This window comes from Nannospalax galili, unplaced genomic scaffold (genome assembly GCF_000622305.1).
Source record: "Nannospalax galili isolate Female #2095 unplaced genomic scaffold, S.galili_v1.0 scaffold154, whole genome shotgun sequence".
NCBI classification, from domain to species: Eukaryota; Metazoa; Chordata; class Mammalia; order Rodentia; family Spalacidae; genus Nannospalax; species Nannospalax galili.
The window spans coordinates 1,485,173-1,503,956 of record NW_008335281.1 but is presented as its reverse complement, the minus strand read 5'-3'; the positions used below and the strand labels follow the sequence as shown (position 1 = coordinate 1,503,956).

Below are 18,784 nucleotides of genomic sequence, written 5' to 3'. Positions count from 1 at the left end.
ATATGAATCTATATTTTATTTTCTTAAGCTCTGTCTCATTAAATACTTAGGACAACAATATGTATGTGTGTGTTTTATATAAATATCTTTTAACATTTTAACATTATTCAGCAGTTTAATTATTTAGTGCTTATGGAATGTATTTCTATACCAGAATTGTGAAACTAACAAAATTCATGTTCAGTATTGCCCTTCTCATAGCGTTTACAGTGTAATAGGGCACATAAATTTACATTATGTCACTAACAAAATGATATACAAATATAATACTAAATAAATTATTATGGCAGTTCACAAGCATTCCACATATCTGCCCTCATATATGGCATGTAATTTTATTCTATAATTCTCTGTTAGTTTGAGAATATTTCCAGAAACAAATGGCTGCTTCTTTGATGAGAAGAGTAACTTTTGTGTGACTGGGTGTGTGTGTGTGCGTGTGTGTGTGTGTGTGTGTGTGTGTGTGTGTGTGTGTGTGTGTTGCTAGGGATCAAATCCAGGGATTCATAACATGCCAACCATATGCTCTACCACTGGGTTACATCTCGCAAACCAAGTAAATCTTTAATCATGTGATCTTACTGAAATATTGGCTTGACTTATAATCTGACCTCGAGTAGTTAGGAGGAAAGACATACTGTTCCTAGAGTCTGCACCAACCCCAGTGCTGGGTACCTTCTGCACACACATGCTCCCATTTATGCTTTCATAAATTCACTGTGAGACAGATAGTGCCATCTCCAGTTTGCAAACAGAAACTTAGTGATCAAACAAGTTAAACAACAAACTTGAAAATTTCTTTTAGTTTCTTTTGTGATGTTCTACATTGGACCCAGGATCTCACACATGCAAGGCAAGCACTTTACCACTGAGCTACATACCTCTTTTAAATGTTTTCTATTATTCAGAGAATATTTCCAAAAATAACAATAGACTTGCATGTTAGAACTTTTATCTGATTATAATACCAGTGACAAGAGATATTTCCTTCCATAATTGTCATCATTCTTAGAGGAAGACTGAATTTAACCTCTACTTACAGATGTAAGGTTTAGTTTATAAATTACTTTGAATAATTATATAAGAAGATATTTATGAACAAATTAGTCTCAGTCAAATAAATACCTAATTACTTATAAATACATAAGTAGAGAACAGAAAATAGATTTTAATTGCCGTAAACTTTAGTCTTCTGTGAGAGGCAAGGCACATGAAGTAGACAGCACTTTTATTAAAAAGCAGCCCAATGACGGACAGTAAACCTGGTGGCGTTCCTCCTCCTCAGCAGACCTGGTTCTTACAAAGCCATAGGTTCTAAATGTTCAGAAGGTTATCAGTAATTCAGATAGGACCTGGGTGTAAGCTCAGTGGTGGAGCCTATGCTTGGCATGTTCAAGTCCCCAACTCAGACTCCAGCACCAGAAAACAGACAGATACACAAAATTCTAGTAAGGTTCCTTTAAGTTTAAGGCATTGAACTCAGAGCAAAAAGAAGAAATAGACTGACTAAATTACAGTTCAATCATGTTAATGCCATGGTAAAACAAACCAAAAACACTAAAAGATTGATTTTTGAAGATCAACTGGATAACTTTAAAAAAATATCTTATTCAGTACACAAGGAGGAGAATTTGTTAAATTTTGGCATTTAAGATGGGTCTCAGTTATCCTCTCTCACTGCTTATATTTAAATATCTTAGTTTTCTTTCTTTTGTTTTGAATTTACTACTTTTCAAACTGCAAGATATGCCCACTATGGAAAACGTGTATAAGAAAGGACTTGAGCTATTAAAATGTGATTAAACATGGCCTACAATTTTATGATTGTCTTTGTATTAGAATTCAGTCAACTTTCATATAAACTTTTCAAGCACATTCATTTTGTTTTTAAATTAATTTGTTAATAACTGATAAGAGATAGATGATCTCATAGTCTTATTTTGTCAGGTTCATAAACAGTCGTCACTGTTTTTAATTGAAGATGACAGTGGCAGTAAAGCCTCGATGGCGGAGAATCTTAACCACCAAGAGCAGAAGAGACTCACTGCAAGAGTTGACTTAGGTCTCAAACAGACATTTCAGAGACACTAAAAGACCTACCTGTATTAACTTGAAAGCATTTTTCCCTGTCCTATATCATTTAAGTCAGAATTTCTTTAAAAATATCATTATATATATGCATATTCAGATATATGTATCTCTCTCTCTGTGTGTGTGTGTGTGTGTGTGTGTGTGTGTGTGTGTGCGTGTGTGTGAATTGTTTGTGAGCCTTGGAGTCTAAACCAGGAACGCATAAATGGTAGGCAAGTAGTCTACTAGTGAGCTACATGAACCCTCAGGTCAATATTTTTTAATCTAGTCTACCTCAGAGTCTAATTATGATGATTGTCAATACAGAGGCTCTCACTGGTTGCTGTCACTGTTCTCACCCACCAAAGTTGCCCCAATTGAAATACAATTTCAGCAAATACAATTTCAATTCTATTACCCCAGTTTGCCCTTTTACAGATTGCTGATACTAAGTAAAATTCCTATATTAAAATTTGAGTTGTCACTTTTTTTATTTCACACTTTGAAAATTTTCCAAGGACAATGTGATTTACTTGTACTAAAATCCCTCACCACTTGGGATTGGGGATTTAGCTCAGTGGTAGAGCACTTGCCTAGCAAGCGCAAGGCCCTGAGTTCGGTCCTCAGCTCCAGAAAAAAAAAAAAAAAGACAAAATACCTCACCTTTGAATCGTGGTCAGCTCTCAGTTTAGTCAGAATAAATATTGTACTTACTGGTAGACTACTTGCCTAGCATGCACAGGGCCTTGGGTTCGATCTTCCAACACTACCAAAATTCAAAGAGGAGGAGGAGAGAGTAAATATGGCACTCAGCATTGACATTAGGTATGATTAAGTAGTCAGCAATACCTTGTAGGAGGATCTGCTCCACATACCTGCTGAACCTGTGCTATTGGGAAAGGGTAACTGTAGCTCTAGAATCTGCTCATTGGCTGAGAGAGATGGTAAGCTGGTGTGTCCCATAATCACAATAATAGCTTATAATAAAGAATATTTGTAAATATTCTTTCTATATAAATAGTATTTTGTGTATCTTTGTGGTTTTTAACTTTATTTCTTAACTTTATTAGTAAATCATGTTTATTATGTTTTACAAAAATATTTATAACAAATTGAAAATGAAGGAAAAAACACAGGTCCTTTCACATAAGTGCTCTGGAAAACACTGAATTTTATCTAAATAATACAGGCATATAGTCAAATGCTACACTGCAGTTAAAACACTTTATTTTTATTTTATTATTGTCATTGCATTTTATTTATTTATTTTGTGTTGGAGGGGACTTAACCTGTATGGAGAGGACACCTGTGTGGAGGTCAGATGACAACTTTAGGGAGTCATTTCTCTGCTTTCACCATGTGGGTCCGGGGGATTGCACTCAAGGTCAATAGGCTTGGAGCAGGTACCTTTACCCATTGTGTCATCTAGCTCAAAATGTTTTTTTAAATGAGTAATCCCTGTATACTACTGTGGCCTACTCTCCAGAATGTATTGTTTTTAAGTAAATAAAAATTATGCATTTATTTAAGGTGCAGATTGAATATATTGAATAATACCTGCTTGCTTATATAAAATAATGCAGTACAATGTGAAAGCATATTTTAATTATCTATTAATAAAGGAAAGAATAAAGGAGGATAGAAACATGATTTTCAGTATACAAGGTTGACTTTATAACTATGTAAATATTTTACATAATTATAAAACTATAATCTTTAAAGTGATATCTAAATATTTATAGCTAAATAAATGAATCTAAATGTTTGTCTAGTTGGTGGTATAAGTACAAAGACAGAAACTATGCCAAGTGACTTTAAAACAGAAATTCCACTGAATATCTCTAATGGAACATATGCCCCTCTGACACACAGAACATAAAAAGCAAAAACTCTACCCCTTTTGAACCATGCAATGCTATTTTAAAACTATTGTGCTTGAACTGAGGGATGAAATAAATGAATAATTATCTTGTTTTCACAGGTTTCTAGTGTGGGCAAAATAAAACAAATGTAGCCAGGCGTGGTGGCGCACGCCTTTAAGGCAGAGGCAGGCAGATCTCTGTTAGTTGGAGGCCAGCATGGTCTCCATAGTGAATCCAGGCCAGCTGGGGCTACAGGGAGACCCTGTCTTAAAAAGACCAAAAAAAATTAAATAAATAAATAAAACAAATGTGTAAGATAAATGAAATTATGTAAAAAACTATAACTTTGAATTGAAAATGCTAGTATGAACTCATGGTGTATTTCGTCTTTAAATGCGTGTACATAAAAATACTTTATACATATTTACCAGCTTTATTAGTCATTTTCCCCTATTATAATAAAATGCCTGAGAACAGGTTATTTTGGTTCATAATTTGGAGGTTTCAGTTCAAGATCAGGCAGATCTGCAATGGGTCTCTGATGGCAGTGGCAGGGCATGGTGTATGTAGCAAACTGTCACCTAACAGCCAAGAAGCGAAAAGAATAATGCCACATGGGCCAGTGTCCCAAATCCCCTAGAGGTATACCTTTAATGACCTTGGATCTCCCACTAGACTCCATCTCTTAAAGGTTCCACTACCTTCCAACAGTGTCATCCTGGTTTCTAAGCTTTTAATACACCAACCTCCAACAGTACAGTGAGCCAAGCCATAGCACCAGCCTTGCACACTGAAAAGATTAGAAATAATGACCTACCCAGAGGCAATGAGCATTCTTTATCAAATGCTTCCCACCACAGGGAGCCAGAACTCTTAGAGAAATGGGTAGTTTCATGTCTGCAGCAAGCCTTAAACAGGATGAACTCAGTTTTCCTTGTCAGAAATTAAAGAATAGTAGGTTCATGCAAAAATATTCAAAAGCCAACCTAAATTACAGCCCTGCAGTGATTAAAGGTGGATACCTTGAACAGCAATAGGCAATACTTTCAGTCCATTGCTTGTCAAATATGTGTATGTAAATTCCCTGTTAATAATGATACTGTAAAACAACAAAAAAGTGTTACTTACCTTTGGAGGATTACAGGATCTACTTGATTGTATATAAAACGATTAGCAGGAGGAAGAAACTTTCCTGATTTTCTGATTAGTTTCTAGTACTTATATGAATGTGCTCAGAAAAAGAGAAGACTAGAGGAAACATACCAATGAAAGTAGTTGTTACCAGTGGCTACTGGAATCACACTTTTTAAAAAATATTTTATTTATTTTTATTTTATGAGTATGAGTATATGGCCTGCATGTACATAAGTGTACCAGTGTCACGCACTGCCCGAAGAAGTCAGAAGAGGGAATCAGATCCCCTGGAACTGGAGTTACAGATGGTTGTTAGCTGCCATGTGGGTGCTGAGAACTGAACCCGGGTCCTCTGCAAGAGCAGCCAATGCTCTTAACCACTGAACCATCTCTCCAGCCCAGGAATTAGACTTTTTTTTTAAACAGTTATTTTTCTGTGTATGAGTGTTTTACCTGCACATGTATTAGTGCATCATGCTATCAAGCCTATGGAGGCCAAAAGAGGGTATCAAATTCTTTGGAATTGGAGTTACAAATGGTTGTTTACTGCCGTGTGGGTACTGGGAAGCAAACCTGAGTCCTCTGCAAGAGCAACCAGTACTCTTAACTGCTGAGCCATCTCTCTAGCCCTGAAATTAATACTTTTAAAAAAATTATCTTGTGGACTTTTTTTCTTCAGTGTTTCTGTATTTTTAATTTAAAAATGAAATATGGATCCATGTAATTCAAAGTTCTGTTGTTTATGCAAATTATTATTTTCTGATTTTTTTTCCTTTAGGCCTTCAAACAAGCTAGAAATATGGGAGGACCTAAAGATAATAAGTAAGGCTTATGTTTTGTGTGACAGCACATCTTAAGCTATTTATAAAAGGAAACTTTAGCACCATAGTATGTAAATGACTCTTTACCTGCCTCATTGAGTAGTCAGGTTTCAGTGTAAAGACTACTAAGGAAGTAGATCAGTATCTGCTTGTTGACAGTTCGTAGTGGATCATGGTAGTGACTGTTGTTTATGTTAGGTACTGATATCTTTAACATTATATTTGAAAAGAAGTTTTTCTTCCAACCCAGAAAGCAACTTTGCTTTGATATTATAAGCAAACTTTCATTAGTGATAAAAATTGTAATTGAAACACTTTCCTTGGCCCAATATATCTGTCTCTTTCTCGGAACTTTGTATCCGTACACATCCCTGTTTCGCCATCCACTCTTTTATTCTGAACGATGCTTTAGTCTTACATGTCTGAAGACAAAGAAAGCCTCTCTAGTCTAGAGTCCCATGTTTCTTCCAGAAGCACATTCCCTGTGACCAGCTATTTCTACCGTCTCATTCTTCACTCCCACTCACTTTTTGACACTACACCTGGCTTTTGCCCTGATCTTTACTCAAGCAGCCCTCACAGACACTATAAGGAATTTGTTTCTAAATCCACTGGGACGTTATGACTTGCCACACTTCTTGGCAGCAGTCAGTACCTTTGCTCTCTTCTGTCTTCAACACTGTGTTATGCCGCTGGCAGGCCTAGTCTTTGCTGGTTTTCCCAGTCCTTCTGTACCTTCCTCTAGGCCTTACTGGTTTTCTTTACCTGTTGTTGAAGTGTGGAGTCTCTCCATGCTCAACCCTCTTCTCTTAACTCACTCCCTAGACTGCTGAGTTCTCAAGCTACAACTCAGTTGTTTCTTGTTTTGTTTTGCCTTGCCTCCCCTCACCCACACCACAGATGGGTACAGGGTGTCATGCGTACCAGGCAAGCATATACTACCACTGAGTTGAATCCCCAAACTCCTTTGTTTTCTTTTCCCAGCTTATACCATGTCATTCCTTCACCCAGTATGTATTTAGTGGGTAGTACTGAGCATGATGGCACCAGCCTGCCATCCTAGGACCCAGGAGGCCAGGCAGGAGGATCGTGAGTTTGAGGCCAGCCTGGGCTACAAAGTGAGACCCTGCTTAAAAACAAAGGGCCAGGGAGGAGAAGGGGGAGGGACACCTAAATGATTCTAAACAAGTTATAAGGAGATATTAAATATAAAATATTTTGAATTGGTATATTTTTGTACTTAATCTAGTTATAAATATATTTGTTAAAGTCCTCTTATTTAAAAGTAATAATAGGGATGGGTCATGATTTTATGTACTTGTTGGTGTTTTAGAAATGATGCTAAAGGGTTTCTTTTCTTTTAAAGGTTTCACAAGAAGTGTTGTAGCTGTGTACAGTACTTGTATGCTGGTGGTTCTTCTGCGCGTCCAGCTAAACATAATTGGTGGCTATATTTATCTGGATAATGCAACAGTTGGCAAAAATGGCACTGTAAGTCTAATGAACTTAAGTGTGCGTGGTTTTTCTTTTGAGAAGTTCAAAGTTTAGCTGGATATTACTTACTCTGATACAAATTTCAATTGTTAATCAATTCTATGAAATTGAACCTTTATATTTCATGAGATTGAATTTGTAGCATTATGATTATTTTTTTTTGTATTTTGAAAGTGGACTTTTTTGGTATGTTATTTATTCCTGTTATTCCCAATTCTGAAAATTTCAGCCTAAATTGTACTGAAAATATTCTATTTACTAATAAAACTTAATTTAACCTCATTTCTATTTTGTACAGACAGTTCTTGCTCCCCCAGATGTACAACAGCAATATTTATCAAGTATACAACACCTTCTTGGAGATGGTAAGAGACTAATTTGCAACCTGTATACTTAAATTCATTTATTTATACTATTGACAAATGTTTTAAGTGAACAAAGCTTTTTTTTCTTCCTTTAAATTTGTTTTTCCTTTAATAGGCCTGACAGAATTGGTTACTGTCATTAAACAAGCTGTGCAGAAGATTTTAGGAAGGTAAGCTCATTTTTCTTTGATTTTTCTGACTTCCTGAATAAAAGGAAAATTACTGAGCATGGTGGCATGGGCCTATCATCTCAGTTACCCCGGAGTCTGACGCAGGAGGATTCCAAGTTCAAGGGCTGCCTGGCCTCTAGATCAGGTTCAAGGCCAGACTAGACACTTCAGTGTGACTCTGTCTGCAAATTTATAAACAAGTGAAGAGAGGGGTGACTGGAAGCTCAGTGGAAGAGCATTTGCTCTTTTGCAGTGTGAAGCCTTAGGTTCAATCTCCAATACTGTAAAGAAAGAGGAACTAGAAAATGGAATTTTTCTGGTGAAGTGGGTTAATTAACAAATAATAACTTACGACCTGCTTTATAAACTAATATAGACACCAACCCTGACCTGAGTATTCATTATAGAATCCCTTCATCAGTATCAATCTTTTGAAGCTAGGGGGACATTTTTCATATTTGTTTATTGATTGACTGATTTCCAAACAAACTAAGTGTTTGAGTTATGAGATTAAAAAAAAAACCTTTTAAAAATCTGGCTAGCTCCCACTTATACTAATAATGTCTGTAATTATGGTTTCAAATGTCTTGTGAAATCTACATGAAAGGTTTGTTTTGTGACTCTGAAACAATGGCCTTCACTGGCAGCCCATCTTCTGATCCAGCGTAGTTCAGCAGTCTCAGCTTTGACTAGATGAAACCAGACTTCATATAAGAGCCTGCAAAGGAAGGAGGGCTGTGCAAGGGTGCTCATGGATTCAGTTTATCTGATTCTCTTTTCTCTGTTCCCAGTGTCTCTCTTAAACATTCTTTGTCCCTTTTGGACTTGGAACAAAAACTAAAAGAAATCAGAATTCTTGTTGAGCAGCATAAGTCTTCTTCGTGGATTAATAAAGAGGAATCCAAGTCTTTGTTGTGCCATTACATGATGCCAGATGAAGAGACGCCATTAGCAGCTCAGGTGCTTAACTCATAACCATTCTGTGTTTTCTGAGACGGTGCTCTCTTTTGAAGTTTCGATTTCCAAGTGGCTTGAAAAGTGATTGAAAGGCACGTATTTCAATAATTTAAATAAAACCTTGTTAGTTTAGAAAAACAGCAAATATGACTTATAGTATCTTTTATATTTTTGGACACTTGGCGAATTTGTATTGAGTCATATTTAGGTATAGACGCCATGGTGTATGCTATGGCTGTAAAAGGAGAAGATGTGTTTATTACACTTGGGAAACCCTGGAGACCAGTTCAGTTAGTGTGGAGAGAGATGTTTATTATAAGATCAAATAACAGAACCCAGAGGAAAATCATATGGGGACAAAATCGTGAAGAGCTTTATGCCTCAAGTTAAGTCTAAACTTCAGTTTGTAGAATTAAATTTGAATGAGACCAGTACTACTTTCAAATTTGCTTTTGAAAAATGAATAATGGGGGGCTGGAGAGATGGCTCAGCAGTTAAGAGCACTTGACTACTCTTGCAGAGGACCCAGGTTCGATTCCCAGCACCCATGTAGCAGCTGTGAACCATCCTTAACTCCAGTTCCAGGGGAATCCGAAGCCCTCTTCTGACCTCCGCGGCATTGCACAACACAGGTGCACTCACATACATGCAGGCAATACACTCATACACATAAAACAATAAAAATAATAAAATGTTTTTTAAAAAATGAGTAATGGTTTTGGGTAGAGAAGTGGCTCAGCAGTTGTGAGCAATATTATTCTTGTAGAGGACCCAAGTTCATTTCCCAGCACCCACACCAGGTGGTTCACAACTGCCTGTAACTCCAGCTCCAGGGGATCTTAGGCCCTCTTCTGGCCTCCACTGGCACCTATACTCTCATGTACATCACACACACACACACACACACACACACACACACACACACACACACATACGTACGTGCAGATAATTAAAAATCAGATCTTTAAAGAAAAAAAAGAGTGATAGTAGGGCAATGACCTGAAGGAAGTTACAGTCACCAACTGAGTGACAAACTAGGTCTTATCTGATAGTTAGCAGCTCCTATGTTCCTGTGTCCTGCTGTGTCCTGAACAGGAGTTATAGCTGTTGTTAAGAACAGTGAAAAAGCCAAAGATTGCGGGTGATATAACTCATTTTTAAATTAGTAGGTTTGGGGACTGGAGAGATGGCTCAGAGGTTAAGAGTTCTTGCAGGGGACCCAGCTTTAGTTCCTAGCACCCACATGGCAGCTAACACCCATCCTTAACTCAAGTTTGAGGAGATCTGATGCCTCCTCTGGTCTCTGTACCAGACATGTGTGGTGCACTTATATTCATGCAGGCAAAACACCCATAGATTTTTTTTTTTATAGTTATTAGCTAGATTGAACCCATTTTATGCCATCGGAAAATAGCTCTCACTTAACAACTTGGAGAAGTCTTGAACAAAGTGGTTTCTAGCATGGAGGCCTTGTAGACTGGAGGACTCATTCTCATTGCCTGAGGTTTTCTCTCCCCTAGGGACTCCAAAGATGTGCTCTTCAGGTGCTGAGAGACACTATGTTCATGAGTAGCCGGGGAGATGGAGAAGAAAAGAAAGGAAAGTTGCAATCCATTAAAGGGAGTCTTGTGACTTGAAGGATGAAAACTAAACTAAAAACAAAGAGGACAGGTGGGGCAGACTCAATGAAAGAGCCAGGCATGGTCATATACTCAGGAAACTGAGGCAGGAGCATCACCAGTTCTAGGCTGTCCTGGTCTACTTAGATAGAACAGCTTGGAGCCTTGTCTCAAAAAACAGGAGAGAGGTTAATGAAAAAATCAGCAAAAAAGTATTTACAAAATAGGATCTCATGGAAACAAGAGAATTAAGCTTTCTAGCACTATAAAACAATATCCAGGCCGGGTGTGGTGGCACACGCCTTTAATCCCAGTACGCGGGAGGCAGAGGTAGGCGGATCTCTGAGTTCTAGGCCAGCTTGGTCTCCATAGTGAATCCAGGACAGCTGGGGCTGCAGGGAGACCCTGTCTCAAAAAGACCAAAAAAAAAAAAAAAAACCAAAAAACAATATCCAAATTTTAGACTTCAACAGTAGAACACGGCAAAACAAATGAGAGGAATGACGACCCAAGTCATGCTGAATTGAACTCTTTACATTCAAAGGACACAGGACACAGAGCTTCACACTAGATTGGTGTTAAAAAGAAAAAGAAAAGAAAAGACACACACATATCCTGGTAAAATTTCTTGATAGTACAAGAAAAAAAAACAGTCCTCTTTTTTCTGTATGTATAGTATATGTGTGTGATGCATTCACCTATGCACATGCATATGGAGGCCAGAGCAGATGTCTTTCTGTGGCTGTCTGCCTTATTGCCCTGAGATGGGATCTCTCACTGAACTGGAAGCTCACCATTTTGTGTGGACTGGCTGGGCAGCAAGCTCTTAGAGCCAGCTGTTGTGCCCCCCCCCCCCCAATGCTAGGGTGTTATAGGCACATGCAGCCATGCCTGGATTTCTATATGAGTCCTGGGAATTCAAACTCAGGTCCTCGTGCTTGCCCTGCCCACTGAGCCAGCTCCCCATCCTCTACATTCGTAATGTCTAGTGTTTTTCTTTTATCTGTAGATGCCAGAAACATCCAAAAAGGACCAAATACACAAAGACTACAAAATGCACTTCGGTTCAAGTTTTAAATACTACTTATCTGTGTTCATAAACCTTTTTTGAATTTGGTACTTTTGATTATTGATAGAACATAGACCTTCAGACTCTTGTGTTTCTGAATGTGATTAATTTGTTTATGACCTGGTGGTCATATTTGAAACCTTTAAGTATGGAAGTTTAATTTTGCAGGCCTGCGGGCTTTCTCCCAGAGACATTATCACCATTAAACTTCTCAATGAGACAAGAGACATGTTAGAAAGGTATGTAGACCACATGGAAATGTATTTGTATTTTTGATGTATATAAGACCATTCTCTAGTGTTTCTAGAGCAGCATGTTCAATATGATATTGTATGAAAATTGAATGTTTCATCAGTTCCCACCCTTTAGATAATATTTCCCACCTATTCTTTATGGCTGATAAAAATTCCATTGAGTATATATGCCACATTTTCTTTATCCATTCCCCTGTTGATGGACACCTAGGTTTGGTTGCTTAACTTAGCCACTGTGAATAATGCTGGAGTAAACATTGATGTGCAAGTATTTCTGAGACACATTGCCTTGCCTTGGAGCCTTTTGGGTAAAACCCCTGGAGTGGTTTAGCTGAATCATGTTAGGTCTACCTGCAGTCTTCTGAGGAACCTCCATACTGATTTTCATAGTGGCTGGACTACTTTACATTCCCACCAGCAGTGTGCTTATAGTATTGGTATTTCAAAATACATTGTAAAAAGTGCTTTCTAATATGAAAAATCTAGGAAAATTGATGAATAGTCTTATTGTGTTATGCTTAAAAACAAGTCATTTTTATGCATAATTTTGAAAAATTTGACTCCATGATAAATTTAGATAGTTTTTCATGCTCTTAGGACTAGATTGTAACTAGAAATGTTGAGGATTCTCAAAGGTAACCACATAATTATTGAATTTGTTTCCTTTTTCCACTGAGAGTCTAAAACATAATGCACTTCTTATTTTATCTAGTCCAGATTTTAGTACAGTTTTGAATACCTGCTTAAACAGAGGTTTCAGTCGGCTGCTAGACAACATGGCTGAGTTCTTTCGACCTACTGAACAGGACCTGCAGCATGGTAATGCCGTGAATAGGTAAGGTGGCATATCAGAATGGTATGGTACTAACCCTCTGAAAAAGTGAGGCTTTGGATTTTTTTTAAGGTAAAAAGAAATCATTAATGATAAATTTAAACCATTTTAAACCAATTACTTCCTCATTAGCAGAAGTTCCTTCTGGATTCAATAATAATTGAAAAAAAACTTCCATTTTTTTTCCAACTTAAGTTGTAAAACTATCCCTTTATTAAGCCAAAATTGAATTTTTAAACATTCCTTAGAAAATAAAATGAATGGTGTAGCCATTAGTGGTCTGCATTAATTCAATGGTTTGCTCATGACAATAACCAGACGTTATACTACACCCACATCAGCCCTGGGTCATCTGCCTTTTCTGAACTCCTATAGAGTGTATTGTCTGCCCTTTCCTGTACAACCTGCCCTTGCTGCTTTGAATTGGAGCTTCCTTCCTCAGTTACATTGAAGCTTCCTCTTAGACTGCCATGCGCTCTTTCATTTTTCTTTATACACTACATGTGTCCCATCTCTAAGTTTTTCTCTTTCATAACGAACTCTATCCTTCATATTCAGCATTTTTAGAAGCATCTCCTTCATGCCTGCTGTCATCACCATTACACAACATGGTGTGTCAGTTCTAGCCACCATAGTAATTCAAGAAAAAATAATCATAAGCCAGTGAGATGGCTCACTGAGTAAAGGCACCTGCCACTGAGCCTGATGACCCGAGTCCAATCCCCAGGGCCCACATCGTAGATGGAGAGAAACAACTCCCACAATTGTCCTCTGTCCTCCACAGGCATGCAGTTATACATACCCCCCATACACATATGCACATACACAAATAAATACTTGTAATAAAAACTGAACAATATTTCAATTGTTAGAAAGGATGCAAAGTACATTGCTATTTAGATGTATTGGAATTAAAAATAGATTTTAAAAAGCTAGGGCCTAAATGGAAAATTGTATAGGCTTGAGGGATAGATGTAGATGATAAAATCCAGAAATATATAGCAATAGTAATAGCATCCAGCATTTTTTTCTATGTTCTAGTATGGTATTAGTTTTCAGAGTGTGTCTATAGGATTCTTAGTAGCCTTAGGAAACAAGTGGTAGCACTTTTCTCACTTTCCAAGTGATGAACTAAGATATACAAAAAAATTTTTAAATAATTTGAAGTCTAAAATCTAGGAAAACTGAATATTCAGTAACTTCTGTTTGATATTACAGCTTAGAATTTTAATCATACCTCATCAGAACTAATTAAGATACATATTAAGAATGTAAGAGAGTTAAAAACATTATAAAAACTATTTCAATAAAGTATAACATTAATAAGTTAACAGAACAGGGCCAGCAAGATGGCTCAGAGGGTAAAAGCACCTGCTGCCAAGCCTGCTAATACGAGTCGATCTCTGAGACCCACATAGTGTAAGGAGAGAACTGATTCTTGCAAGTTGTCTTCTGACCTCCACCACACACACACACACACAATAAATAAAAATGTAATAAAACGTTAACGAAAAAATTATCTTCAGTGTTGCTAAAAAGGCATGCAATTAAGACATCTGTTATTAAAATCTTCTACAATAAACAGCATTTTATATAATTAAAATTTTGAAATAAAAACATATACTTATTGGTAAAACATCAGTTTGATTCCTATTAAATCAGAAGCAGCATAAAGATCATCTGTGTTAGTATGTTTATTCAGCATCTTTCTTTTACTTGTTCTCATGAGTGTAATAAGACTGAAAAATTACCAAGTTTGAAGATCAGTTTCAGGGGTACCATTGAATTTTTCTTTTAAAAAATTTTTTTGGTTGATTTATTTTATGTGTAAGTGTTTTGCCTCCAAGTATATAAGTGCACCATGTACATGCAATACCCACAGAGGCTAGAAGAGGGCGTCAGAGCCCTGGGAATGGGAGTTACTGGTTGTTAGCAGCCATGTGGGTGCTGGAAACTGAACCAGGGTCCCTCTACAAGAGCAGAGTGCTCCTAACTGTCAAGCCATCTCTCTAGCCTGAATTTTTCTATATTTATCTTTAAGATAGAAACTAACAAAGTGCTAATTCACTCTTGATTTTTTTTTAAAGGTAAGTACATACTACCTTTTAAATGGGATTAGTTGTTTTTTGTTTTTGGTCTTTTTGAGACAGGATCTTCCTGTAGCCCCAGCTGGCCTGGAACTTGCATGTAGACCTGGCCTCCATCTCACAAAGATCTGCCTCCACCTTCCAAGTGCTGGGACTAAAGCCACCACACCTTGCTTGAAATCAGTTTTTTAAAGGGAAAGAAAAAACATTGTAAGACAGTGACATGACTTTATACTTAGAAACTCTGCAGAGTCAGCTGAAAAGGGTAACATGCCTCTCCTAAAATTAGTCTATAAATATAGCCAAAATACTATCAAAACCCGACTGGAGACTAAAGGACAGTTTTGTTATCAAACCTGATAAGTGATTTAAAAAAAAAAAAAAGGCAATCTGGACAGAAAAAGAGACTAGAATTAACAGAAATAAAAATTGAAGACTGCATTTTTTTTTTTTTTTTTTTTTTTGCTCTTTTTGAGACAAGGTCTCCCTGTAGCTCCAGCTACAAGGAGCACAGCATGTGATGTAGAAAGAAGGCGTGATGGCACAGGAACTCCCACACACCAGAAAGAAAGCAGGGCATTTGGTGGTGTAGATTACAAACCTAAAACATTTGTTCCCTTTGACCAGTAATTCCATGTTTATACATTGTTACTTGTATTAAGAAAACTTAGGAGGAACTTGAATGTCCCTCATACAGCGTTGCTGACAAACACTGACAACTACAGCATGGATGCCAGCTGAGCACTAGAAATAACTGACAAAAACTTAGAGCTTGTAAAGAGATGGGAAAGCATTTAAAACATTGAAAAGAAGCAAGACTATGCTTGAGAGAGTTTTAAGGTAAAAAACTAAAAAACATAAAAATATAAAAAAGTCCAGAAGAAAATATCCATGAGATCAATTAGTTGTTATTTCTAGATGGTAAAGTTATATTTGGATTTTCTATTAACATATTAACACATTTCGGCAAGTATTCTTCAATAACTTGTGTATTCTTTTAAGAAATGTTAAATGCCTGTAAGTTGACTTCAGAAAATAACTACTGTAATGATTTTTTCTCAGTCTTTCCAGTGTCAGCCTGCCTTTAGCTAAGATAATTCCAATAGTAAATGGACAGATCCATTCAGTGTGCAGTGAAACACCTAGTCATTTTGTTCAGGTAAGAAAGCTTGGAAATCTTACTGAAAGCTAGCTATGTTTGCGCAGTGGTCATGTGTCCAATACAAAATTACATTCCCTGCTATGATAATTGTTTAAAAACAAAACTTGCAACCGTATTTAGAGTGTGGTAGCATGCCCATGAGAGCAATGAGGCTTGATGGCAAATTTACAGGCTTAGGATACCCTTTCCATGTTATAGTTAACACCAGGTAGACTGCGCTGTAGTTCATACACATCCTAGGGGTCAGCAGAAATTATTTAGTATTATGTTTTATATTAATAATCCAGTTTCTCTCAGTTTGAGAGAAACTAAAACATTTTTGTGGAGAAGTAAAGCATTTTAGTAATTAATAAAAGTAATTAATAAAATACAGCTGTTAACAGTGCATCAGTAGTCTGTTCACTGAAAGCTACATAAGCAGGGAGTGACAAACTTTTCACTGGACTATTTACTATTCCATTTTTTCCCTTTGGAATGCATTTAGGAAAGCATGCCATTAAAAGAATAACTTAGAATCTACATTTTTTTTGTCATTCGCAAATTTGGGGACTGTGTTATGAGTTTAAAAAATGTGCTCCAATATGTTTCAGTAACAAACTGCTGCAGTAATGGACAGTGCTCGAAAGCCTAAATGTGAATAGAGTGCGTATATATTTCACAAATCATGTGTTAGATTTTCTTGAAATAAGAAACTAAACAAGTAAATGTTTTCTGGGATTTATTACAAGAAAAAAATCCCCTTCCTTAAACAGTTTCTTAGAGCCAAATTCATTGATTTGTAAAAATGGATTTCACATGCCCTGTACCTTTTATAAACTATAATGTACTTTCATCTTCACTAGGATCTGTTGATGATGGAGCAAGTGAAAGACTTTGCTGCTAACGTCTACGAAGCTTTTAGTACCCCTCAGCAACTGGAGAAATGATTGTTTTCCTTCAAGAAAACCTACAGTGGGATTCATCTGCATAAAAAGTATGCATAAAATCATCTATACCTAGAATGACAATTTGCTACCAAAATGCCTAATAAAAATATATTCTTAAGCAAAGTCTTCAGTTCATAATGAAGTAGATTTATTTGGCATCTTAATTTTTTTAATTCATCAACAGATCATTTTTGACTGGCATACCTAAACTAGTACACACAGTATAAATGTCAGAATTGTTTATAGTTTTTACATCATGGATCTCTGGTCCAAACAGACTATTATAGATACTTTAAAAAAATATGTGTAGTATGAATTGCAGTGTACCTTGACCAATAATGAGGGAGAGTCTCTTTGAGAAATAGATCTAGGATGTGTAAGCTTTGAAAATACATCATTTAACTAATCATGAGGTTTCCTAGACTTTGTCATAAGCAAGAGCAAGTCAGACATCTCACCAGCCACCCTTTGAAGGAACACATCATTGTCCCATAATGACAGAGCACTTTTCCTTTAGAAATCAGTGACTTTTAGTACCTATGATTGGCTATATTTTTCTTTGCTATCTTTTTCTTGGCTATTTCTTTGCAGTATTTTCTAAGTTTTGTTAACAAGCCGGAGAAAGTTGCTTATTGGTCTGCAGTTGTGTTGGTGCTCACACCCATTAATAATGAAAGAGTTTTATTCATTTGTATGTAAATAATTTTAATAACTTTGTATTGATTTTGAGTACAATATCTTGTTGCAATAAACTATTTTAATAAAATATAGTTTTTGTTTAGTTACTACTGTTCAGCCATTATTTGTTTGCCCCTTAGTATTCTTGCTATTTATTAGAAAAGAGAGCATGCTAGTTTTTAAGTTTCATTTTAACTGATAATATATTTGGTGCTTGCTTCTAACTTTTTTCTTTTTATTTTCTTTTAGAAAAAAAGTAAATAGACGTAAATCATTTTCTCTGGCATAGCTACAGTTCTTCATTTAGAAGAGCGGTTAGGGGGCTGGAGAGATGGCTCAGTGGTTAAGAGCACTGACTGCTTTTGCAGAGGACCCAGGTTCGATTCCCAGGACCCACATGGAGGCTACAACTCATCCTTAACTCCAGTTCTAGGGGAATCCAAAGCCCTCTTCTGACCTCCGCAGTATTGCACGACACGGGTGCACTCACATACATGCAGGCAATACGCTCATACACATAAAATAATAAATAAAATATTTTTTAAAAAAAGAAGAGCAATTAGGGCAGAACTACCTGAGTCATGCTTAGCAGCAGAGTAGATACACTTTTAGTCATAGTTGTTTTATTTCTAGTACATCATTTTGTGTCCCTCCAACATAACACAGCTAAGTAGAAGGTAGAAAATGAACTCCGAACTCTGAAGAACTTTCTAAGGCTTGGTCAGGTTCAGCAACAGGCATGCATCAAAGTGACAGAGAGGACACAACTTATTTTTTAAATTTCATAGGATATAATGATACTGATCTTTTAAAGATTTATTTTTATTTTGCTGGTGTGTGCGTGCGTGTGTGTGTGTGTGTGTGTGTGTGTGTGTGTGTGTGTGCGCGCGCGCGCGCGCGCAGGTGCCCAGTGAGGCTGGAAGAGGGTTTCTGATCCACTGCAGCTGAGTTACAGGTGGTTGTGAACTGCCTGATGAGAGTGGTAGGAATTGAACTCCAGTCCTCCAGAAGAGCAGCAAGTGCTCTTAACCACTAGGCCCAGTATTATCATTTCTAATTGAGTAAATGAAGAAATTGCATTTTGGGACATAAGGGTATGTGTGTGCGGAATAAGGAATGCATCTCTTCAGCAGTATTCACCCAGGATTTCAAGCAGGGAAATGTTGAGATTGAACAGCTATGACTTTGTCAAGAGAAAATTTGATCAGCTGAAAATTATTCCCTGGAATCACTGGCACCTTTGGAGTCAGCCATCAAGGGGATAGCGAGGGTAAAACCCTGTTT

At 36.9% G+C, this 18,784-nt stretch overlaps 1 protein-coding gene across 2 annotated transcripts in view; it reads left to right on the top strand.

Moving 5' to 3' along the window:
• Pex3 (peroxisomal biogenesis factor 3) overlaps positions 1–17,587 on the top strand; it is a 30,508-nt gene extending 12,921 nt beyond the window's left edge. Inside the window, exons 3-11 of one of the 2 annotated variants that reach the window (XM_008829820.3) lie at positions 5,845–5,888; positions 7,254–7,378; positions 7,680–7,746; positions 7,862–7,916; positions 8,708–8,876; positions 11,730–11,800; positions 12,528–12,650; positions 15,797–15,893; positions 16,739–17,587. In XM_008829820.3, the coding sequence (XP_008828042.1) occupies positions 5,845–5,888; positions 7,254–7,378; positions 7,680–7,746; positions 7,862–7,916; positions 8,708–8,876; positions 11,730–11,800; positions 12,528–12,650; positions 15,797–15,893; positions 16,739–16,822 (835 nt within the window). In that variant the 3' untranslated portion in view covers positions 16,823–17,587. The remainder of the gene's footprint in view (positions 1–5,844; positions 5,889–7,253; positions 7,379–7,679; positions 7,747–7,861; positions 7,917–8,707; positions 8,877–11,729; positions 11,801–12,527; positions 12,651–15,796; positions 15,894–16,738) is intronic. The other variant, XM_008829818.3, reaches the window with a different exon arrangement.
• The last annotated feature ends 1,197 nt before the right edge of the window (positions 17,588–18,784 follow it).